A 25,784-nucleotide genomic window follows, 5' to 3' on the forward strand; every position below is an offset into this window, starting at 1 on the left:
CAATGCAGACGAGCTGAAGCTGCTATCAAAGCAACCCGGGCTTCCATAACTCTTCAGCAGTGCCACAGGCTGATCGCTTCCATGTCATACCGCATTAATGCAGTAATTCATGCAAAAGGAGCCCCGACCAAGTATTGAGGCATTTACTGTACAGACTTTTCAGTAGGCGCCAACATTTCTGAATTTAAAATAATTTTTCAGTTGGTCTTATATAATATTCTAATTTTCTGAGATAATGACTTTTTGTTTTTTATTGGTTGTAAGCCATAATCATCAACATTAAATGCATACAGTTGCACACTGAAAAAGCCAAAAATGTGCAAGGGAAAATATGGCACTGCATTACTGAAAAAGAGAGATATTTAGTTTATGTATTGGCCAATGCATGTAAGCCCGGAAACCAACGGCAAGGTATAATAATCAACATCAACAGAAGTAAACACTTGAAATAGATCACTATATTTGACTCTATATAGTGGCATGATGGCTCAGTGGTTAGCACTGCAGTCTTGCAGCGCTGGGGTCCTGGGTTCAAATCCCACCAAGGTCAACATCTGCAAGCAGTCTGTATGTTCTCCCCGTATTTGCGTGGATTTCCTCAGGTTTCCTCCCACACTCCAAAAACATGCAAGTAGGACCTTAGATTGTGAGCCCGAATGGGGACAGTGTTGCCAATGTATGTAAAGGCTGTATGTAGAGGCTCATGTACAAAAACTACAACACTTGGTATATGTTATCCTTACTATAGCAACTTGCATGCGACAGTGACATAATATAAGGCTTATTTGGGATAATCCTGATTATACATATCTCGAAGGACCCTACAAAATGCAATATGAACCCCCTAATGCTCCATAGTTTTATTTTCTTTCTGTTACGCCTAAAGTCAGCAATAACATGAGTCTTGGAAATTGTTACAATGTTCCATATATATCCTAAAGTAGTGAATTAGGTCCTAAAGTATACGTTCCCTCTATATTCGTTTTTTATAATGCATTATTGTTTTCCGCGGAGCCTGACATAGCCTTCTGTACATAATATAACTGGTGGGGAAGATCTTAACATCAGAAATATAAACCCGCTGTAGATGTTGCTGACAAAATGTATTAGAAAAGTAATTACTTTTTAGAAGTATTTACTTATTGGAGAATGTATTTTTTAATCATCCTGATCGGGCTCGTCTGTGCTTTTCCAAGCTATTCTTATTGTTCATGAAAATTGCTTTCACATTAATTTAATATCATCATTGGCCCGGCCAGCTCCTGTCTAGATGTGGACATCTCGCAATCTTTTGTCCTGTTGTTAGCATTTGCTCTCTGTAGTAGAAGGGCCTCAAATTCCTCTCAGGTGGAATTTAATCACCATGATCCCAGTTCTTTGATGCATTCCCAGTGGGGAAGCTAACCACTAGAGCTTCTCAAATCCACTTTGGCAGTGAGACGGCAAAGCCAGTCTGCATTAAGCTCAGCTTGCTCCCACTAACTAATTCTTTGGCTTTTTTTTATACTTTAACCTGTTATATGAGGAGCAAATACAGGTTTGTTTTTTTCCTCCAAACTTCTTTTGTAAAGAGCCTTCTTTCTGTGTTGTGAAGCCACGAGTATCTAGTAACGAGCACTATGTCTCCTGCTTTCCAGCTTTATAAGAAACTAGCTGTAGTACCCGGCGTTGCCCGGGATAGTAACTGTCTCTCTGTCTCTCTCCCAGTCTCTGTCTGTGTGTCGCTGTATGTCTGTCTCTCTGTCTGTGTCTATGTCTCTGTCTGACTATTTCTATCTCTGTCTGTATTTGTATCAGTCTATCGGTCTCCATCTCTGTGTCTGTCTGTCTCTATCTCTGTGTCTGTCTCTATGTGTGTGTCTGTCTGTCTTGGTCTGTCTCTTTCCAGGTCTGTCTCTTTCCAGGTCTGTCTCTTTCCCCGTCTGTCTCTTTCCCCGTCTGTCTCTTTCCCTGTCTGTCTCTTTCCCCGTCTGTCTCTTTCCTTGGCTGACTCTTTCCAGGACTGTCTCTTTTCAGGGCTGTCTCTTTCCCCGTCTGTCTCTGTCTCCCTCTGTCTCTTTCCAGGTCTGTCTCTTTCCCCGTCTGTCTCTTTCCAGGTCTGTCTCTTTCCAGGTCTGTCTCTTTCTCGGTCTGTCTCTTTCCAGGTCTGTTTCTTTCCAGGTCTGTCTCTTTCCCCATCTGTCTCTTTCCCCGGCTGTCTCTTTCCCTGGCTATTTCTTTCCCAGGCTGTCTCTTTACAGGGCTGTCTCTTTGCCCGTCTGTGTCTTTGCCCGTCTGTCTCTTTGCCCGTCTGTCTTTTTCCAGAGCTGTCTCTTTCCCCATCGGTCTGTTTTTTTCTGTCTCTCTCTGTCCATCTCTCCACCGACATCATATAACCTCCTCACACATAAGCTTCAACTAACAGTTTATTTTGTTCCTATAGCAACCACTGACAGTTGTTATTAATAACCTATAGCTCCCACCTCCATTCAGTTTAATGGCGGCAGGATTTTAAAGACTAACTGTAAAGCACAGGGTTAAATTTTTCTGTCAAAACATAGTCTACAACGCTCCCTGGGTCACATGAGGTGTCTGCAAAATTTCGTGATTGTAAATGCGAAGGTGCGGATTCTTTTAGCGGACATACACACCTACACACACACACACACACACTCGGCTTTATATATTAGATGTACTCTTCATTATGATTTTGATGCCTTAGCCATATTCCTTGGTTTGTAGAAAGGGAAGAAACTTTATTAATAACCCTATTATGAAGTTGTTGGCTCCGAGTAGCTGTAGTAAAGTGATTTGTGTTGCAGAGAGAAGAGTAGTTGCTGGAGGCTCATGAGTGTGCTCTATTATGTTGCTTTGTACTAAATGAAGGAATACACAAGGCTTTAGAAGCATCAATGTTCGCTCCTCTAATAGTGGCCCCGGGGCATTAGTTTACAGAATAGGTATAATGGTGGTTTCTTTGGTGATTCTAATGCACAGTGAGATGCATGGGAGTCTGTCATGTATTAGCTAAAGTCACTTTCCCCATTAAAGGCAACAAAAAATAATATAACTGGGTTATGTTGGGATTAAAATGGTTCTTCTGCCATTAGTCTTTTTTTTCTTCCCATCAAAGTGACAAATACCTGATTTCCTTTCCTTACCCAACATGTCTTTTCAAGTGCTTCATTTTGTTATTGGGAGTTGTGCTGATTTCTGCAGATGTATCTAGCTGTTGCCCTTCCAGGCCTTCCTTCTCATTTTCTGCAGTTCTGCTGTAGCCATTACTTGTAGGTTCTCCTTGTCACTTTTTTTCCGAACAAGCGTCAACTGTCTTGATGGATTTAATAGGAAGCAGTAGAGATGAGAGGAGAGAGACCAGAGCATTGATGTAACTGCATTCTTGTAGCCTGAGAATAGAGTCCGGTCTCCAGCCCTAAATTAGTCTTCAATCATTATGCAATTTTAATTGGGGTATATGCTATAAGGTCAGATTAGCTGAATTAACTATATATTTTCACCTCATACTATATAATGGAGGGATATCACGGAATCAGAACTTCACTGTATCACATTACTTTCACCTTAAAGTAGTTGTCAAAAATAATCTCTAGAGTTCGATCTTTTCTTACCTTTGACGCTTTAAAAACTCTTATTGTTCATTCTTGCCTGGACTCCTGCAATTCTCTACTAATCTGTCTCCCTCATACTATACCCTCCCCTCTCCATTCTCCCCTGAATGCAGCAGCCAAGATCCTTTCTTAGTCCAACCACTACACTGATGCCGCCACACTGTGCCAGCCTTTGCACTTGTTGCCCATCTGCTTCAGAGTACAATATAAGTTTATCACTTTTACCCACAAAACTCTCCACAGTACTGCAACGCCTTACATCTCCTCCCTCATCTCTGTCTACCACCCTAATGTCCTCTCCTCTAATGACCTAAGACTAACATCCTCTATAATAGAAATCTCACACTCCCGTCTCCAGGACTTCTCTCATGCTGAACCAGTTTTCTGGAATGCATAACCCTTGACAATCAAGTTAATTCCAGTATCCACAGTTTTAAGGGTACCCTAAAAACAATTTTTTTTAGACTGACCTATTCATTTGACTAATCTAATTAACAATTCCCTGTTCTCCCTTCCATGCACTCAGTAGCATTATGTATCTGTACCTGTATGAATGCTGGCTGATGACCACTGATGACCCTACTTATTATATTGATAGCTGAACCTCACACAACATTAACTATTATTTTTATGTTTCATGTCACCCTATTTCCCCATGTATTGTAAGCTTATGATCAGTGCCTTCACTCCTCTTGCTATCTGTTGAACTATGTGTTACTCTGTAATGTCTTTATTGTCTGGTCAAGAACCCTTTGAATTGCTGTGGAATATGTTGGTGCTATAGAAATAAAAAATATTAAGAAAATTATTATATTAATGTTCTCCACTACTTTGATATTCATGAATTTTCCTTAGAATATGTCATCAGTATGAGATCAATAGGGATCTGACACCCAGCACCTCCACCTATTAGTTTTACCTGCTTTGGTGAAAGCATTGCTAGATACATTGGTTTATGGCCACTCCCATATACTGCAGGTTAGCTCCTAGTGAAGTGAATGTATTACCCATGAAGTCCAAAAAGAAGAAAATAAAAATTCAGCTCACCATCTTGCCGCAATCCCTCTCCAATTCCAGGATACGGTGCATGGAAAGGTTGAGGTAGCCCGTAACATCAAGTCCAAGTCCAAAAAAGATAATCCAGCATGCTCTGCGGGGAGTAGTTAATAAAATTGTTTATTCACAAAATTTAAAAATTAGAGATAAGCAGCAGAAAGTTATTTATATAAAACTCAGAACAACGCGTTTCTACGGATCGTCTTAATCATGATTAAGACCATCCATCGAAACTACTCCCCGTGAACCATGCTGGATTATCATTTTTGGACTTGGACTTGATATTACGGGCTACCTCAACCTTTCCGTGCACCGTACCCTGGAATTGGAAAGCGACTGCGGCAAGTCGGTGAGCTGATTTTTTCTTTTCTTCTTTTTGGACTTCATGGGTAATACATTCATAGCAACTGATCGTGATGTTGGACTCCTTCGGACTGGTGGTGATGACCTGTTCATCACTATCGTAGTGGACAACCACTGCTGTAGGAAAATGTTGCATTTTTTGAAGTCTATTTGAGTGAATCAAACGATCATGTAGCGTTTTGCTCTCAGCTCTGACAAATAATAATAATACGTTTTATTTCTATAGTGTCAACATATTCCGCAGCGCTTTACAATTCAGAGGGGACATGTACAGACAATATGAGACAATACAAAATAACAAAATTAAGATACCAGGAGGATACCAAGCTCGTAAGCTTACAGTCTATGAGGGAATAGGGGAGGCACAAAAGGTGAATGGGGGGAGAAAAGCTTGTCATATATGGCACAGCCATTGATTTAATAGGGGATTCAAAAACAGCTGCGTGGACCGGTCACCAGCCAGACTTTATACAGGTACAGACAGAGTGTAAAAAAAGTACATGAAGATAAAGGAACCAGAAGATACAGGGGACAAGAATTGGAAGTAAATTTTATGAAGGGCAGAAAGGGACTAGATTAGATCAGGGCGGTGAGGTGATAGGCTAGTCTAAAGAAATGCGTTTTTAGTGCCTGCTTAAAGGTGTGGATGTTGGGAATTAATCTGATTGTTCTTGGTAGTGTGTTCCAGAGCATAGGCACAGCTCGTGAGGAATTTTGAAGACGGGAGTGGGAGGTTCGAATTGTTGAGCATGTCAGTCTTAGGTCATTAGCAGAGCGGAGGCACGGGTGGGGTGATAGAGGCTCACCATAATAAATAGGCGCCATATTACGGTACACGGAAAGCAGTTATTGTGTGTGTTTTAGCAGTGTTCATGTATTATATTATTTGTGGCAAGGAAGAAAATGGATCATTATTAATTTTAACATTTCATGTTCAATGTCTGCAGCAAGATGCAGGGAATCTACACCGGTTCACATCCGCCCCAACATAGAGATCTCTCCAGAGCGCAGGAACTCAGTATGGGTTATTGACACCTGAATATATTCCGTTGGTTCATTCAGGTTCCCTGCAGCTTTAGGCCCCCTTCACACGCCCGTGAAAAACACGCACGTGTGTTACGGGCCGTTATTCGGGTCCGTGTCCCGTTTTTGTGTCCGTTTTTATGGTCCGTGTGGCACCTGTGTGAATTGCGTATGCTAGCCGTGTTTGTGTGCAGAACGTCCGTGTGTGCGTGTGGAATTAACGTGTATGTGTACGTGGAATGTCCGTGTGGAATGTCCGTGTGTGTGATGCACAATGTCGTTTATAAATGTCGGCTGACAGCAGACAGAGTTGCGCGATGAGAATGAACTCGGGTGAACTTCACCCGACTTCATCCTCATACCGCGGCTCTGTCTGTGTCGAGTACTGATTAGCGGTCACCTGTGAAGGATTCACCGGTGACCACTAATCCCCCGAGTGACTGAAGTGTCCCCCCCTCTCTCATATACTCACCGATCCCCGATCCCCGGCGCTGCACGGCATTCACACTGCTGCGGCGGCTTTTACTATTTTGAAAAAGCCGGCCGCTCATTAAACAATCTCCTATTCCCTGCTTTCCCCGCCCACCGGCGCCTATGATTGGTTGCAGTGAGACACGCCCCCACGCTGAGTGACAGGTGTCACACTGCACCCAATCACAGCAGCCGGTGGGCGTGTCTATACTGTGCAGTAAAATAAATAAATAAATAATTAAAAAAAAACGGCGTGCGGTCCCCCCCAATTTTAATGCCAGCCAGATAAAGCCATACGGCTGAAGGCTGGTATTCTCAGGATGGGGAGCTCCACGTTATGGGGAGCCCCCCACCCTAACAATATCAGTCAGCAGCCGCCCAGAATTGCCGCATACATTAGATGCGACAGTTCTGGGGCTGTACCCGGCTCTTCCCGATTTGCCCTGGTGCGTTGGCAAATCGGGGTAATAAGGAATTATTGGCAGCCCATAGCTGCCAATAAGTCCTAGATTAATCATGTCAGGCGTCTATGAGACACCCTCCATGATTAATCTGTAAATTACAGTAAATAAACACACACACCAGAAAAAATCCTTTATTAGAAATAAAACACACACATATACCCTGGTTCACCACTTTAATCAGCCCCAAAAAGCCCTCCATGTCCGGCGTACTCCACAGTCCTCCAGCGTCGCATCCAGCGCTGCTGCATGGAGGTGACAGGAGCTGCAGCAGACACAGCCGCTCCGGTCACCTCCCCGCAGCTAATGAAGACAGCCGGCGATCAGCTGAGCTGTCACTGAGGTTACCCGCTGTCACTGCGGTGGCCGCGGGTAACCTCAGTGACAGCTCAGCTGATCGCCGGCTGTCTTCATTAGCTGCGTGGAGGTGACCGGAGCGGCGGTGTCTTCTGCAGCTCCTGTCACCTCCATGCAGCAGCGCTGGATGCGACGCTGGAGCATCCTGGAGTACGCCGGACATGGAGGGCTTTTTCGGGCTGATTAAAGTGGTGAACCAGGGTATATGTGTGTGTTTTTTATTTCTAATAAAGGATTTTTTTCTGGTGTGTGTGTTTATTTACTGTAATTTACAGATTAATCATGGAGGGTGTCTCATAGACGCCTGACATGATTAATCTAGGACTTATTGGCAGCTATGGGCTGCCAATAATTCCTTATTACCCCGATTTGCCAACGCACCAGGGCAAATCGGGAAGAGCCGGGTACAGCCCCAGAACTGTCGCATCTAATGTATGCGGCAATTCTGGGCGGCTGCTGACTGATATTGTTAGGGTGGGGGGCTCCCCATAACGTGGAGCTCCCCATCCTGAGAATACCAGCCTTCAGCCGTATGGCTTTATCTGGCTGGCATTAAAATTGGGGGGGACCGCACGCCGTTTTTTTATAATTATTTATTTATTTATTTTACTGCACAGTATAGACACGCCCACCGGCTGCTGTGATTGGGTGCAGTGTGACACCTGTCACTCAGCGTGGGGGCGTGTCTCACTGCAACCAATCATAGGCGCCGGTGGGCGGGGAAAGCAGGGAATAGGAGATTGTTTAATGAGCGGCCGGCTTTTTCAAAATAGTAAAAGCCGCCGCAGCAGTGTGAATGCCGTGCAGCGCTGCGCCGGAGATCGGGGAACGGTAAGTATGAGAGAGGGGGGGAAACTGACCGACAGACTGTGAGAGAGGGACAGACAGACAGAGAGACCGACAGAGAGACAGAGAGACCGACCGACGGACTCAGGGAGATTGACCGACATACACAGAAATAGAAAGAATAGCCGACATCACTAGAAATAAAAACACCAAACGGACACGGACTATAGGTAGATGCATACGTGTTTACTAACGTGTGTGCACATACCCATAGACTTTCATTGTGTCCACGTGTGCGTGCTCCGTGCAGATAACGGACATGCATCCGTGCCAAACGCACACACATACGGATCACGGACACGCACACACGGACATAATGAAATAACGGACGTGTGACCACAATCATAGATTAACATTGGTGCACGTTTGGCCGTGTCTCCGGCATATACGGAAACGGACCAAACACGCACGTGTTTCACGGACGTGTGAAGGGGGCCTTAGGGAAATTCTTAAGTGCTCGCTTTACACATTTTTTCTTCTTTTTATTGCGTTTTTCCTTTTGTTAAGTTTTATTCATTCGTGTTTCATATATCATTGATTTTAGCTCTCACCTCACTTTTTCTCTGCCATGTGTTAATACTATCTGTCTAAGCCTACTGATAAAAAATGTCATTTGATGTAAAAGCCAGAGCTCTGGCATATAAATACTGACTGGAAGTAATAAGGGCGTTGCGCTGTTCTCTACATTCTAAAGGTTGGTCACCGTCATCTCCGCCAGTTCTAGAATAATGGTGCCCTTCCACGTAAATAGAAAAAATGCTTACGGGGTAGAAAGAGAGTAGTCTGTGATATGACAACAAAATCTTGCTTTTTATGCTTCGCCATTATGGAATATTCTTAAAATGTAGCATTATTTGCCTAAAAAAGAATTTGTTCTTAGCATTATTTAGGCTTTTATTGTAGCTTAACCCCTTCCTGACTGGGCAAGATATTGTTTTTAACTTTCATTTTTTCCTCTTCTTCTTCTAAGAGCCATAGCTTTTTTTTTGTATGAGTGCATGTTTTTTTGCGGGACTAGTTGTACTTTTCAATTGCACCATATATATATTAAACTGGAAAGATGTAAAGAAAAATTGAAGTGCGTTGCAATTGTGATAAAAGGATGAGTACACCATTGTTATAAGCGTTTTGTTTTTACAACCTTCATTATATGTAAAAATGACCCAGCATTAATATTCTCCGTTTCAGTATAATTACACTTATACCATATGTATAGTTGTATACATTTACAGTAGTGACATTTTATTGGGGAAAATCAAAAAATTTGCTTGTGTCGATATTTTATGAGATCCGTTACTTTTTATATTTTTGGTGAATGGGGCTGTGTGAACGCTTGTTTTTCGCGCCTTGATCTAATGTTTTCAATAGATAGATACAATGGTTTGAGCACTTTTTATTTCATTGTTGTTCTGGTGTTTCCAGTAACCGAAACCCACAAGTTTTATCTTTTAGATTTTTTTCATATCTCGTCGTTTACTTTTTACTGTATTTTGTAGTCCCCTAAGGGAACTTGAACCTGTGATTGTCTAACCTCTTGTTCAATATACAGCAATACCTTAGTATTGCTGTATATAACAAAAGTCATGGTTGGCTTTAATAGGAGCACCATAATGACAAGGATGGGGGACTTCAGTCGTAATGGCAACGCATTGCGTCGTTGGGGCTCTGATGGTTAGAACAGACCCTCGAGCTGTAAATGTCACTGTCATAAATTTCTAGCGGCATTTAACAGGCTTAAGGGTGCTTTACATGCTGCGACATCGCTAGCGATAGCACCCGCCCCCGTCGTTCGTGCGACATTTGTTGATTGCTGCCGCAGCGAACATTATCGCTACAGCTGCATCACACGCACATACCTTTTCAGCGACGTCGCTGTGACCGCCGAGCAATCTTTCCTTCAAGGGGGAGGTGCGTTCGGAGTCACAGCGACGTCACTGCGACGTCACTAAGCGGCCGCCCAATAGCAGAGGAGGGGCGGAGATGAGCGGCCGGAACATGCCGCCCACCTCCTTCCTTGCTCATTGCCGGTGGACGCAGGTAAGGAAATGTTCGTTGTTCCTGTGGCATCACACATTGCGATATGTGACGCCGCAGGAACGACGAACAATCAGCGGCATGCATCACCAACGATATTATGAAAAGTCATATACGTGTCAACGATCAACGGTTTTTGACGTTTTTGCGATCGTTGATTGTCGCTCCTTGGTGTCACACGCTGCGATGTCGCTAACGGCGCCGGATGTGCGTCACTAACGACGTGACCCTGACGATATATTGTTAGCGATGTCGCAGCGTGTAAAGCACACTTAACTTGTCATCAGAGCTCTGCTCCACTCATAGCTGTTAGAGGCAGGTAATAGCTGAATAACACAGCTTTCATCTATTGGCAAAGATGTGGGCTCAGCTCCTGAGCCTGCATCAAAGACAGTGAGTCATATAACGTACCATTACATCATATCTCCGTAAGGTGTGAAGGGAATCTGGTGCCAAGTTTTATTTAATGTTTTCCAAGAGCAGCATGATGTAGGGGAAGAGACCCTAATTCGAGAAATGTATCAATTGCTGGGCTGCTTTATGGAGTTTTGATAAAATCAGTGTTTTATCTGTTACAGATCTATAAGTACTCTGAAAGCTCAGCCCTATATAACCCAACCCACACCACTGATTGGCTGCTTTCGGTGTACATTGTGCATGGGCATAATGCTGTCAATCAGTGGTGGGGGCAGATTTATACAGAGCTCATGAATATGGACACCAGATGAAAACAGTATTTTTTTTAATCAAAACTACAACAAGCAGCCCAGAAAGTGACAAATCTCTGGAATCAGGATCTCTGCCCCTGCTGTCTGATTAGGTAGCAAAAACCCAGTGACCGATTTGATATAGAGCTTCTGGAACTTAGCTATTCTTGGGCCAATTAAAAAGTTGTCCAGTCGTATGACATTTTTTACAATAGCTTACAAGGGTGTATAATGACCAAAGGATTAATACTCATCTTCCCAATTCCCTGCTGGTCCATGATATATGTCCAGCCTCATGACATTTTTTACAATAGGTTACAAGGGTGTAAAATGACCAAAGAAGTAATATTCATCTTACCAATTCCCTGCTGGCCCATAATATAGTCACTCAGTGCTAGTGATGACCTGTTGACGGGACTTGTCACCACCGGAGCCTCTTACGCACTGTCTGTAGAGAGAACCTCAGTGATGTCAACATGCCATAACATTACCAGGGCTGGGTACACAGCTCAGGGAGGGACCTGGGGGGGTGGCATGAGATTGGCATGAGATTGGAAAGGTGGGTGTTTCTTCTATGGTTATTTTAGACCAATATTAGCTGTGTCTAAATATAACCCTCCAACATGTTAGCGTGATAACTTATCGCCATTCTGTACTATTCACTAATGTTTTATTATGAGTTAAAGGGTTTGTGATATCTAAATTCATAAAAATTGTCTCTCCAGGAAAGGAGACAAACTCTAGCGCCACCTATTGGAAGTAGCGATCCTAAAAGTCAAAATTGGCCTTTTAACAAGCCTTTTCATATATTCCAGATCAGAATCCCAATTTGCAGACACGGTGTTTCGGGGTGATTGCCCCTCGTCAGTGCAAAGTGTGGGTATCTGATCTGGCTTAAGAGAAGCTATGTGGGGGGACCACAGGGGAAGACTATTCTCCTTACGGAGACCTGACAAACCAGTCTGGCTGTCAGAGGTAAGGGGATTTATAGCTGCAATGCCCCTCTGGGAATTATTCAAATTGTCTCTCCAGGAAAGGAGACAAACTCCAGCGCCACCTATTGGAAGTAGCAATCCTAAAAGTCAAAATTGGCCTTTTAACAAGCCTTTTTGCAAAGCCCCTCTCAATTCATAGGGATTCATAAAATTCAGATGCAGAAAGTCTAAAGCCCCAAAAAAAAAAATCTAAAGTCATGAATAGTTCGAAAGTTGATATGTTTTTTTTTTAAAAAAAGAAGCTAATCGCGTGTGCAGGAAACTCATAGGAAGTTTTTCTTTAGGGTCGTTGGGCAGGTTCCAGTTCTTTGTTTGTCATGGTGGAAATTAGCTGACAGTGTGCAGTGATTAGAGTCACTGTCAAAACAGACTTATCCATGCGAGCTTCCTGCCGCTCCGTCCCTGGACAGTCTCAGGCCCATCACCTGCATTCCTCCAGTGAGAAACCGCAGGAGGACTCTTTGGTCTCCTCCAGATTTAGAGACAGAAAGTGGAGCTGTCACTTCTCCATCTCTTCTCCCTGACAAATTGCACGGGATTCCTTAAATATTCAGCATTTTGTTCCTCAATAAGCGGAGAACATACTGATTTATTTTTTTCTATACATCAAATCTTCTCCAGTAAATTGCCGCTGTGGTGCTGTATGGGTGTCATCTACTGAATTACATTTTTATTGACAAAGCCTGAAGCTCGGTTTTGTATAGATTTTAAGCTCTTTTCGTGCCACACGTAACCTTTTTCTGCTTTATTGTTTATCCAATGACAAAATAACCATTAAAAGCTTTTTGCTTTCTTAGCTGTTTTCAAAACCCCTATTCCAAGGCCAATCTTCTTTCTGATGTTTTCTTGTGTATTCGCGCTTTTGAAAGGTATGAGTGACAAAGGCAAAGATTTCTGATTATTAACAACACAAAAGCACCCAAATTACTCTTTTTTTCACTGTGTGGGAAAAACATTGTTGGAGATGCCCTCAAAAGAGTTAAATGCCATTTTGCCTTGAAATTCAATTGAAATGAACTAAAGTGGTCAAATGTTAGACGTCGTCTACAACCGGCTTCCAGATGATATTGGCTGCGGTAACAGGTTTCAGACAATTATCAGTTTTCCTTCTGTCTCTAGTTCATTGCCTCTTCTCGAGAACGTTTTAGGATGCTTGTCCAGATTCTCTGGCTCAGGTTTGACATTTTGAGCATCATTGTCTGAAAATAAGTTTGCAGCGGTGAAATGGTTTCTGCCAGCGATATCTCTTCTGGAAGAATGTTTTTGCTCTCCCCTATGATTCCACTTAAGGCTCAACGACTGCTAAGTTCAATTGTTAAAAGAAGCAAGATTGTTTAGAGTTTAGATCTTACCAGACAAGTGGGATTTGTTTCTTCCATTTCAGTTATCAAAAAAGTTTAACCCTTTGCCCCTACATTTCTAATTGTAAACCTTTTAAAACCTAAACGAGCCGTTTAGATGGAGCCAGAGCGAAAAAAGGTTTTATGTCGAGCGAAATGTCTGCTGATAATGGTGCGAGTGTGTATAACAGACATATTCTGTTACATTTCAGGGACCAGCAGAAGCACTCGGGGGATCCAGATTATGCAAGACAGGATTTCTTGAGGATGTTTATCACGCTAGTGTGTACAGAAGCGTACGTGAAGGGCAGCCTCTCCTAAATGGTAAGGTCACCAATAAGAATTCATTTTTTCCCTAGCTCTACATCTTGTTACATTACTGATTTGTCTTTGATGAAAGGTTAAAGTAATTCACAAACACGAATTACTATTAGAAATGAGCGGATCCAAGGTTCAGTGTTCATAGCAAACACAGACTTTACAAAAAACCCCAGAGTTTGGTGCTTTAGGTATGCGAACCACTCACGCAAGTATTGTTGTGCTCGGGTATGCTCGGTGCTCGGCCCAGTGTGAGCCGCTTGTGGTGTTTGAGCTGCTCACACTGGGGGTAACAACAGCCTGATCGGATGTAGTGTGTACCAAACAAAAAAAAATGGAAAACGCTGCCCACCCCTGGACATGATCTGCTTATGGCTGGATGCATCTGGGCGCAGACCCCCGAACTGCCCAATTAGCGACTTCCATTAGGATTCAGGTCAAGTCCAGGTCCCAAACTGAACTTTATCTAAAGTCTGGCTGAGCCCACCAAACCGATCTTCAACGGGTCCGCTCATCTCTAATTACTATATATTCAGTGGATATACATTGTGGGTAAATTGAAGGGATGGAGTGACAAGCATATTGCTTATAACATAAAAACTATGTATTCATCTTTAACTGTTCTATTAATTTGCACTTTATGTAATCATTCATTTGTTAATTATTAGGGATGATCGAATACAACAAATATTCAGCTTCGCGAATATTCGCCGAATAGATCGCCGCTATTCGACTATTTGCGAATATTTGATGCGCAATGTAAGTGTATGGAAACCCGAATAACAACTATTCGGGCTTCCCATAGACTTACTTTGCGCATCAAATATTCGCATAGCGGTGACCTATTCGTCGGATATTCGCGAAGCCAAATATTTGTGGTATTTGATCATCCCTATTAATTATCATTAGGTTTCCAAACAAAAGAAAGGCAAGAGCGGTCTTTTCACTGGGTGGCTATTGATCACTGATCCATCCATATATTCAAATAAATGTGGCTTATTAGTGCCATCGTACAACCCTAAAGGCCGCTTTACATGCTGTGATATCGTTACCGATATTGCTAGCGTGCGTACCCACCCCCATCGGTTGTGCGACACTGGCAAATCGCTGCCTGTGGCGCACAACATCGCTCAGACTTGTCACACATACTCACCTGCCTAGCGATCTCGCTGTGACCGTTGAACTGCCTCCTTTCTAAGGGGGCAGTTCGTTCGGCGTCACAGCGACGTCACTAAGTGGCCGCCCAATAGAAACGGAGGGGCGGAGATGAGCAGGACGAACATCCCACCCACCTTCTTCCTTCCTCATTGCCGGCGGCCGCAGGTAAGGTGAGGTTCCTCGTTCCTGCGGTGTCACACATAGCGATGTGTGCTGCCGCAGGAACGACGAACTACATCGTACACGCAGCAGCAACGATAATTGGGAAGAGGGGGTGATGTCACCGATTAGCGATTTTGAACGTTTTTGCAACGATTCAAAATTGCTCATAGGTGTCACACGCAATGACATCGCTAAAGCGGCCAGATGTGCGTCACAAATTCCGTGACCCCAACGAGATCGCTTGAGCGATGTTGTAGCGTGAAAAGCGGCCTTAAGGCACATACTCCGCTACTTCTCCTCAGCCCTATCCTATGACTAGCGCTCAGCTGCCATGATGTTCATTTTCTAAGCTTACTTTAAACCTCTGGATTAGGAAGGTTCTCCACTTTGCAGAAATCTTACTTATTAGAAAGGGCCAATAAACTAATCACAGAGTATTCCCATTCTAGAACGCCCTCCAATTGCAAAATAATCTGTAAGAAAATCTGTTGATAAGTGTTCAGCTTTTCTGCAGCACCCCCACTGGAGAAGTGAGGTATTACCCCATTCTTATTCACATGGATAGGTAATGGAGGTAAGGACAGGTCCTCCACAGCAAGAGATGCTCTCTGTAACTTAACTTGTGCAAAGAGGTTACTAATTTCCTAAATGCTTATATAAAATGTGAGATTTTTTTTTAAATCCAACAAGGAACAGCCACCGTATTCCCAATGGTTGGCTGCAAGCAGTACACATGAAGCGTAAGCTAACATGACCAATCATCATGTCGCTAACTAAGAGTTGTTGGACATCTCAAAAAACCTTAACACTTCTAAAGCTAATTTGTCTACAGATTTTTGCTATGTAATCTGACAGCAACATGGTGTAGGGATAGAGACCCTGATTCCAGGGATGTATCGCTTAGCTTGCTGGGTGCAGTGGTTGTGATAGAGTCACAGTTTTATCTGCTTCAGATCTAGCAGATCTCAAACACTGAGCTCTTTATAACTCCACCCACACCACTGATTGACAGCTTTCTTTGTACATTATATATTGACAGTGGTAAGAGTGCAGTTGACTAGGAGGCCCAAGACACTTAGCCCTCTAGTGATAATCTCCTGATGATAAAACGCTGATTTTATTGGAACAGCAAAACACAGGCCAATAAGTGACATATTGCTTGAATGATGTAGAGGTCTTTGCCTCCCCATCATTCTGTTCTTACGTAGAAAAAACCTGATGACAGATTCCCTTTAAAATGATTGGTTGAAATGGTCTAAAATAGGCAGTTTTGGATACCTTTCATCTTCAGTGTTTACTGGTTTAAAACCGCCAGTGGGCAGAGCTATGGTATGCGGCTCCAGCTCTTCTGTGCATCTATTGGACCTGAAGCTGTCATAGATGAACCTTCTTTGTTGCTTATGATTATTTCAGATCATTCTGCTTGTAACCATTCCACGTGCTTTACACCACAGGTCTCCTTGCTCAGGCTGATTACATTGAACTACACTCTCCCCCCCAAACCCAGGGGTTTATATAGAGCGGACATATACCGCAAAATGGTTATAAACTAAAAAACGGCTGCACTGCCAACGTGAAAAAGATTATCAGGCAGTTGCTACACGCCTGCTCTTTAATAAGGCTGGAGATCCTTGGACAAGTGGAAAATAAATATTTCAATAGTTTAAAACAAAAATGAATAATGAAATAACCAAGGGAAGTGCACTGATTGTTCCATCTCCTCAAGTGCACCCTTAATTGAATCTACTGAGTATTTCAGAATTACAGATACACAATTATATGCGGTGCCGTAAATATGAGCACCTCTAAATGCATCCAGGGCCCCTCTTGTTTGTGGAGTTCTCTGTGACAGAGGTACATTGACCTTTGGTAGCTTTGCATATTATTTTCTTGTCATTACCATTTACTCTCTTATTCTGTACGTCTACTTTGTCAGCGCAGATTAGTTAGTCATTTTCTATTATCATTTACTTAGAAAAATAAAATTAGGTTGGATGTGAGCATGAAAAAAAGTCTGTAGCATGGAAATAAGACTTGTAACATCTGCTGCTACTGTGCTATGGTGATCCGGAGTGTATTATAGTTACACAAATCAACAGTTAATATCCACAACATCCCCTGTTTGTATAGACCCTCCACCTATGGCAAACTCTGGCCCGCAGGCTGATTATATTTGGCCCACGATGCCAAGCACCCATTATTTTGTATGGGGGACTATGTGGGGCCATTACTCTGTATGGAGGACTATTTGAGGCCCATTACTCTGTATGGAGGACTATGTGGGTTCATTATTCTGCATGGAGGGCTATGTGGGGCCCATTTTACTGTATGGGGGATATGTGGGGCCCGTTATTCTGTATGGAGAGCTAAGTGGGGACCATTATTCTGTTTGGAGGGCTATGTGGAGCCCATTATTCTGTTTGGAGGGCTATGTGGGGACCATTATTCTGTTTGGAGGGCTATGTGGGGCCCATTATACTGCATAGAGGGCTATGTGGGGACCATTATTCTGTTTGGAGGGCTATGTGGGGCCCATTATACTGCATAGAGGGCTATGTGCTTCTTTTCAACATATTTATAAATGACCTTGTTGGGGGCATGTGGAGTAGAATTTCAATATTTGCAGATGATACTAAACTCTGCAGGGTAATCAATACAGAGGAGGATAATTTTATATTACAGGGAGATTTATGTAAATTGGAGGATTGGGCTGAGAAGTGGCAATTGAAGTTTAATGTAGATAAATGTAAGGTCATGCACTTGGGTAGAGGAAATAACATTTATGATTACGTACTTAATTGTAGAACACTGGGTAAAACAGACACAGAAAAAGACTTGGGTGTATGGGTGGATGGTAAACTTCACTTTAGTGGACAGTGTCAGGCAGCTGCTGCCAGGGCTAATAAAATAATGGGATGTATTAAAAGAGGTATAAGTGTTCATGAAAAAAATATCGTTCTACCTCTGTACAAGTCACTAGTGCGACCGCACTTAGAATACTGTGTACAATTCTGGTCACCGATATATAAGAAGGACATAGCTGAACTGGAGAGGGTGCAGAGAAGAGCGACCAAGATTATTAGAGGAATGGGTGGGCTGCAATACCAAGACAGGTTATTAAACTTGGGGTTATTTAGTTTGGAAAAACGAAAGCTTAGGGGGGATCTAATCACAATGTATAAATATATGAGGGGACAGTACAGAGACCTTTCCAAAGATCTTTTTACACCTAGGCCTGCGACTGGAACACGGGGGCATCCGCTACGTCTTGAGGAAAGAAGGTTTAATCATAATCACAGACGAGGATTCTTTACTGTACGAGCAGTGAGACTATGGAACTCTCTGCCGCATGATGTTGTAATGAGTGATTCACTACTAACATTTAAGCAGAGCCTGGACGCCTTTCTTGAAAAATTTAATATTACCAGTTATGTATATTAGATTTTATGACAGGGTATTGATCCAGGGAACTAGTCTGATTGCCGGATGTGGAGTCAGGAAGGAAATTTTTTCCCCATTGGAACTTGTTTGCCACATTGGGTTTTTTTTGCCTTCCTCTGGATCAACATGTTAGGCTACGGGTTGAACTAGATGGACTTAGAGTCTCCCTTCAACCTTAAAAACTATGATACTATGATACTATGATACTATGTGGGGCCCATTTTACTGTATGTCGGCTATGTGGGGCACATTATTCTGTATGGAGGACTATGTGGTGCACATTTTTCTGTTTGGAGGGCTAAGTGGGGTCCATTATTATGTACGGAGGGCTATGTGTGGTCCATTATTCTGTACGGAGGGCTAAGTGGGGCCCATTATTCTGTATGGAGGGCTATGTGGGGCCCATTATGCTGTATGGGGGCTAAGTGGGGCCCATTATTCTGTATGGAGGGCTATGTGGGGCCCATTTTACTGTATGGGGGCTATGTGGGGCACATTATTCTGTATGGAGGGCTATGTGGAGTCCATTATTTTGTACGGAGGGCTATGTGGGGCCCATTATTCTGTATGTAGGGTTATGTGGGGCCCATTATTCTGTATGTAGGGTTATGTGGGGTCCATTATTCTGTACGGAGGTTTATGTGGGGTCCATTATTCTGTACGGAGGGCTATGTGGGGCCCATTATTCTGTATGTAGGGTTATGTGGGGTCCATTATTCTGTACGGAGGGCTATGTGGGGTTCATTATTCTGTACGGAGGGCTATGTGGGGTCCATTATTCTGTACGGAGGGTTAAGTGGGGCCCATTATTCTGTATGGAGGGCTATGTGGGGTCCATTATTCTGTACGGAGGGCTATGTGGGGCCCATTATTCTGTATGTAGGGTTATGTGGGGTCCATTATTCTGTACGGAGGGCTATATGGGGTCTATTATTCTGTATGAAGGGCTATGTGGGGTCCATTATTCTGTACGGAGGGTTAAGTGGGGCCCATTATTCTGTATGGAGGGCTATTTGTAGCTCATTATTCTGTATGGAGGAATATGTGATGCACATTATTCTGTATGGAGGGCTATGTGGCGCCAATTATTCTCTATGGAGGACTATTTGTGGTTCATTAATTTGTATGGCGGACTATGTGGGGGCCATTATTGTATTAAGGACTATATGGTGCACATTATTCTTTGTGGAGGAATATATGGGGCCCATTATTCTGTATGAATCACTATGTGGGGCCCATCAGTCTGTATGGAGGGCTATGTGGCACATCATTGTTCTGCATGGAGGGCTATGTGAGGCCCATTATTCTGTATGGAGGACTATGTGGGGCCAGTGACTAGGTTGGCCCGCTACTTTGTTTTTAACTTTGGCCTTCTGTGTATTTTAGAAGGACAGGCAGGCAGACAGGGGCGGGAATATCTAGCAAAATCCAACCCACCTATTAGATATTCCGTTGCACCTGTCAATTTAATAACAGTGTATTTCACAAGCTTTACTTGCCTATATTTCAGAAAGTATATATCCGCTCTCACAACTAAAGGAATGTTTAGAAACAGCATGATAGTGCCAGTATAGCACTGGCTTTAGTTTATATAGGGAAATCCTGGTGGTTGGTCCTCTTTAAGCATGAGTGGTGCTCGTTCGTTGGGTCATTGGCAGCCTGTTAAAGGGAACCTGTCATCAGAAATTTTGCACTAAACCTAAAAGATTCCCCCTCTGCAGCTCCTGGGCTGCATTCTAGCAATGTTCCTGTTGTTTATGTGCCCCCTTTCTGACCAAAATAAAGACTTTGTAAAGTGGTACCTTTTTGTATTCAGATCTTGATAATGGTACACGGGGACGGGCTCTCTGGTGTCCGTTAGTCTGCCTCCTGCCACTTTAGGCCGTCCCCTATCGTGCAGTTTCAAAGAGGTGACGTGAGGTAAGCTGGCCAGCGCTTGTGCAGAACGGTGGAGGCGGCGGTGAAAGTGTGACCACGAGATTATGGGCGGGTACTTGCTGATGAAAGTCACAGCGCCGCCCATAATCTCGCGCATGCGCCGTGCCACTCTCGCGGCACTGCAATGTGCAGTGTGACCGCTGGTGACGTGTTGCGCATGCGCGAGATTATGGGCGGCGCTGTGATTTTCATCAGCAAGTACCCGCCCATAATCTCGTGCTCGCGCCTCCACCTCCACCGTTCTGCGCAAACGCTGGCCAGCTTACCCACGTCACCTCTTTGAAATTGGGCGATGGGGGACGGCCTAAAGCGACAGGGAGGCCAACTAACGGACACCAGAGAGCCCGTCCCCGTGTACCATTATCAAGATCTGAATACAAAAAGGTACCACTTTACAAAGTCTTTATTTTGGTCAGAAAGGGGGCACAAGAACAACAGGAACATTGCTAGAATGCAGCCCAGGAGCTGCAGAGGGGGAATCTTTTAGGTTTAGTGCAAAATTTCTGATGACAGGTTCCCTTTAAGGCCAACTGGTAATGGAAAAGGGCGTTCATAGGAACAGCCAGTGTATACGCACCATTAGTTTCATCTTTCGATTTTTGAAACAACAGTCATTTTTGGCGGTCCAGTCCCCGGTTTGATTATGCACACACATATTACGGTTATTGTGTCTGTGAGATTGTTGCTGCTTAGTTAATTTAGATGTGGTCGAGCTGATAAAAAGGTTCAATTTCCAGTGCTTTGAAGTAGATTATAAGGACCAATCTCTCTTCCTTTAGTTTCCTATCTCGCCTATAAATCTTGCTAGATGGATTGAGAAGGTGCCAGAGGAATGGATTCTTGAAACAAAAAGCTATAGACTTGATTTACCTTGACTGTGTATAGCTATAGCTCACAGTAATGATATTTTCACATAGCATTTTGCATTTTTCAACTGTAATTGAAACTTAAATGTAGGAGGAAATGATGAACGGAGATGTTTTCTGAATTAAGGTACTCAGTTCCTCTACTGCTTTAATCGCTTAATGCATGCATTTATAAAGGTGATCTGTTTAGGAAAAGAAGCGAATTTCAAATTAGACCGGATGTGTCAGGTTTTTAGAGAATTAAGGATAGATAATTCTATCCTAATGCAACAGTCTATCCTAATTTGGTTTTTACTTTGTCCATATTAGTAGATGGAGCTCAGGTCTTTTTTGTCAATTACCAATTCTTTTTAATTAGGCAATAGCATGCAAGTGCACTTCTTTGTAATAAGCTCTATTAATGGCCCAGAAAAGCATTTTGTTTCATGACCACAAGTGACATAGTGCTCGATTAGAAGACTTGCATTAATGAAACTTAACTTTCATTTAAAGCAGAAGAATCTCACCACCACGCTAAAGAGATATGCTGTGAGAATTGGCTTGTACTTTGCCTTTAAGAGAACTTACCGTATTTTTCGGACTATAAGACATACCAGACCGTAAGACGCACCCTGGTTTTAGAGGATGAAAATAGGAAAATAAAATTTTAAGCAAAAAATGTGGTCATGACATACTGTTATGGGGCGAAGATCTACTGCTGACACTGTTATCGGGGTAATGTCCCCAAATTCTCTACTAAGGTACCCCATCCTGGTAATGATCCTCCTGCCTTGTATATTATCCCCATCCTTGTATATATGTCTCTAATTTTGGTATAGCTCTCGTCCTGGTATATGGCCTGCATCCTGTGGCACACAAAAACATAAAGTTTATACTCACCTTTCCTTACTCCATGCAGCATCATTCATCTTCCTGTCTGTGCCAGCAGCAGCGCCGCTGACCTGTGTGGAGCCGTGCGCACAGTGATGACATCATCGCTGTGCGCACCACTCTCCACACACATCAGCAGTCCGGCAGACAGTAGGACATTGCGTTGCTGCAGGGAACGGTGACCGGTGAGTATACCGTACTTATTCACTGCTCCCCGCACTGATGATGCGCGTGGGGCAGTGAATACAGCCACACATGATCACTCCAGGCTCTAGTTGCCACAGATGGATGTTAATTATGCGCGCATCCCCCGCTCATCATCCCACCCACCTGTCAGCACCGGCTTCAGCGCTGAGAGATAATAGAAGGGAGGATGCAGTGCATATGAAAAGAGGCTAATGAGCGGGCCCACGTGGTCACGGTAGGCACTGCTACAGCCTGCTCATGCCGCTGAGGACCCGCTCCACCGCAGCACCCTCAATCCCGTAGCATACATTCGGACTATAAGAAGCAGCCCCCACTTTCCCTCAACATTTGGGGGAAAAATAGTGCCTTATCGTACGAAAAATACGATAACAATGGAAACAGTTTTGGGGTCCGGGCCAATAGTGATAATATCGCAAAAATGAAACAAAATTGAGGGAATAATTAAAGATAAAAGTATTGTGTTTGTATTCTTGGGGAATAACATAATTTAAGTTTTTAATAGGAAAGTTCTAAATACATTAGACATAGTGGTGGGTCTCCCGTGTTTGATAAAGTCTCAGGTGCTGAGCCTACAACATCTCTGGCAGATTAGGGCTGTGACACACAGCCAGCATCTTCCTTTTATAGCAGCAATTTTCAACAAAAAAAATAATCCTCACCTTTTCTGGTGTAAATAAAAAGGGAATAAACATAGACAGAGGCATTGTGTTTTCTAGTATGAAATAAAATAATTTAAGTGTTTTATTGGAAGACAACTGAATAGTTCTAAGCACATTAGACTTAGTGGTGCGTCCCCATGTTTGATGCAGTCTCAGGAGCTAAGCCTACGTCAACCGCGGCACATGCTGGCTGTGACTCACAGCCAACATCTGCCTTTTATAGCAGCAATTAAAAAAAAATGAATTCTCACCTTATTTGGTGTAAATAAAGAGGGAATAAATATAGATAGAGGCATTGTGTTTCTATTATAGGGTATAAAGTAATATAAGTATTCAATTGGAGCACAAACAGTTTTATATGTATTAGTTATAGGGGTGGGTCCCCGTGTTTGATGCAGTCTCAGGAGCTGAGCCTACGCCATACCCGGCAGATGCTGGCTGTGACACACAGCCAGCGGCTGCTTATAGCAGCAATTTAAAAGAAATGAATCCGCACCTTATTTGTTGTAAATAAAAAGAGAGGTATTGTGTTTCTAGTATGAAATAAAATAATTTAAGTATTTCATTGGCGTACAATTTAAGTATTTCTTTGGCGTACAACTGAATCTAAATAGTTTTACATACCGTAGACATATTGATATTGTGGTGTCTGTAAAAGTCCAATCTATTAAAATGAAAAACCTGATTACCTGTATGGTACAGGGTGTGAAGAGAAGAAAAACATTTTGGTTGCCATAATTCTATGAAAAAAAATACATTAACAAGCAATTAAAATGTTATACGGTATCTACCCCAAAATGTGGTCAATAAAAATGGCATCTCGCCATGCAAAAAAACAGTCATCAATGTAAAAATGGAAATGTTACCAGTCTCGGAAAGTGGTGACATAAACCACTTTTTTTTAACAATTTTCCAATATTATAAGTTTAGTATCACCGCAATCGCACTGACCCATAGAATCATATTGCTAAGTAATTTTTATCTCACAATAAATGCCATAAAAACTACCCACAAAAAAACAATGACGAACTACAGTTGAGGGAAGGGTGTGCGCAATTGGATCTTTTTCCTGCAATAAAGTCATGGTCCTGGGAAAAGGAGGAGGAAATGATGAAAATCTTCCTGGTAAAGGGGTTGTTTCATGAGACCAGCTTTTTTTTCGCATAGTAGCGGACAACACCCGGTGATCAGCTGGTCATAGGGAGCACAGCTTGGCCATACCTTTCTCCTGCCATGGTTGCTGTATGGAAAATGTAACACCTACTAGGCATTTAAATGACTGGCCTCGTCTGTAAGACTTGAACTGTCGGGGTGTAAGGAACCGCAGCTCCTCCAAGAGAGGGGATCTCAATTCTAAATCAGAAGGGCAGAGGAGGTTCCCCATTCTCTGACATCAGACAGGTGAGACAACTTCTTTAAATGTCTAATTTTTGGAAGATACGTATAATAAAAAGGTGCCATTGCATTGGAGAATGTGTGGTCTGTACTAACGTCACATAATTATGTCTGATAGTTTCATTATACACTGGAGGTGGTAAATCAGCCGAAATTATAGCAAAGTAGCCCTTCTGCAAGAACGGTCAGACAAGTCCAGGAACACAAATATTCTGCTCATTTGTTGGAGCGGCAAGTCGACTTTAATCCCATCCTGCCTCACTGAATTGTCAGTAATCTTCATTGGTGCTTGGAAACAGCGCCGGGCAGCAGATAACCAACTAATTAATTCATATTTAAAATAGAATTGCCATCAGCAACTGAATTTAAATGACGAAAGAACGGCTTTAAGTTTTTTACCGGCAAAACATACCTTATATAAGTGTGTCGGCATTATATATATATATATGCACGGAAGAACATCACTTCCATTTAAAGAAAGAAAATGGCTTTTTTAACACAATGTCTTAGACTAGCAGAATATTGAAAGAACTCATCAGTTTCCACCTTAAGGGATATTTGATAGTTTAGCTCTTTATGAAAATTATTACTCAGTATTTATGCTGAGAATATCAAAGAAACTCACCTGTTGAGTTCTTTTTAAAAGATAATCATCTACAAGTCTTTTATCACAAAACTTGCTTTAGATTTTCACCACTGGGAAGCTTCCATAACGGTACATTATTAAGGGTCTATGGAGATTCTGGGGAAATTCAGAGCGGATCTGTGAGTAACAAGTCATCTAATCACTAGACCGTCCTCCTCCTCCTCACCAATTTTGCCTCTTCACCGTTATTTTATGAAGTATTCAAGTCTTCATTGGTCTTTGTTTAGCCACAGCCATGGATTGTATCGGACAGGGCTAGATCTCATGTTTGTGTAGAAGCCATTATCACATAAAAAGCTCCAGAAATAAAGAAGGACCAGTATTGTTGACCCTCCATCAAGAATTCATCATTCCATTAACAATATTGGCTACCTGTTCACTGGACATTACTTACAGCAAAGATGGAACTGCAGCTGTACATTACCTAGGCCAAAAACTACTACTTTTATATATTAAAAAACAGGAGAACAAAAGTGGCTAATATGCAAAGAATTACAAGTATTTATTCAAAAGTATACAATACATTACAAAAATAACGTGGAGAAGAGATAGAAGACATGACAGAAAACTGGCATAATAGGTGGTAGAACAATTAGTACAAAAAGCTGCACTGAAGGCTGAAAAGGTACAATACTATGCATACACAATGTAAGTATATAATCAATCACAAAGACATACCCAGAGCAGCCAAAATGAAAAGGTATTAAAGTGCCAGTTGTGCAGAGGATGGAGGTCTGGATACCCCCCTAGGAAGGGTAACGCGCGTTTCGCGTGAGCAGAGTAGCACGCTTCATCAGACCGTGAGGGATACAATTTTCTCCGTTACCGGAAGTACTAAATGGGCCAGGTGACCCGTCACATGA

At 42.7% G+C, this 25,784-nt stretch overlaps 1 protein-coding gene across 1 annotated transcript in view; it reads left to right on the plus strand.

Moving 5' to 3' along the window:
- CDH2 (cadherin 2) overlaps positions 1-25,784 on the plus strand; it is a 433,410-nt gene that overhangs the window by 45,840 nt on the left and 361,786 nt on the right. Inside the window, exon 2 of the mRNA XM_075353329.1 lies at positions 13,474-13,585. Coding sequence (XP_075209444.1) covers positions 13,474-13,585 — 112 coding nt within the window. The remainder of the gene's footprint in view (positions 1-13,473; positions 13,586-25,784) is intronic.

This window comes from Anomaloglossus baeobatrachus, chromosome 6 (genome assembly GCF_048569485.1).
Source record: "Anomaloglossus baeobatrachus isolate aAnoBae1 chromosome 6, aAnoBae1.hap1, whole genome shotgun sequence".
In the NCBI taxonomy this organism is placed as follows: Eukaryota; Metazoa; Chordata; class Amphibia; order Anura; family Aromobatidae; genus Anomaloglossus; species Anomaloglossus baeobatrachus.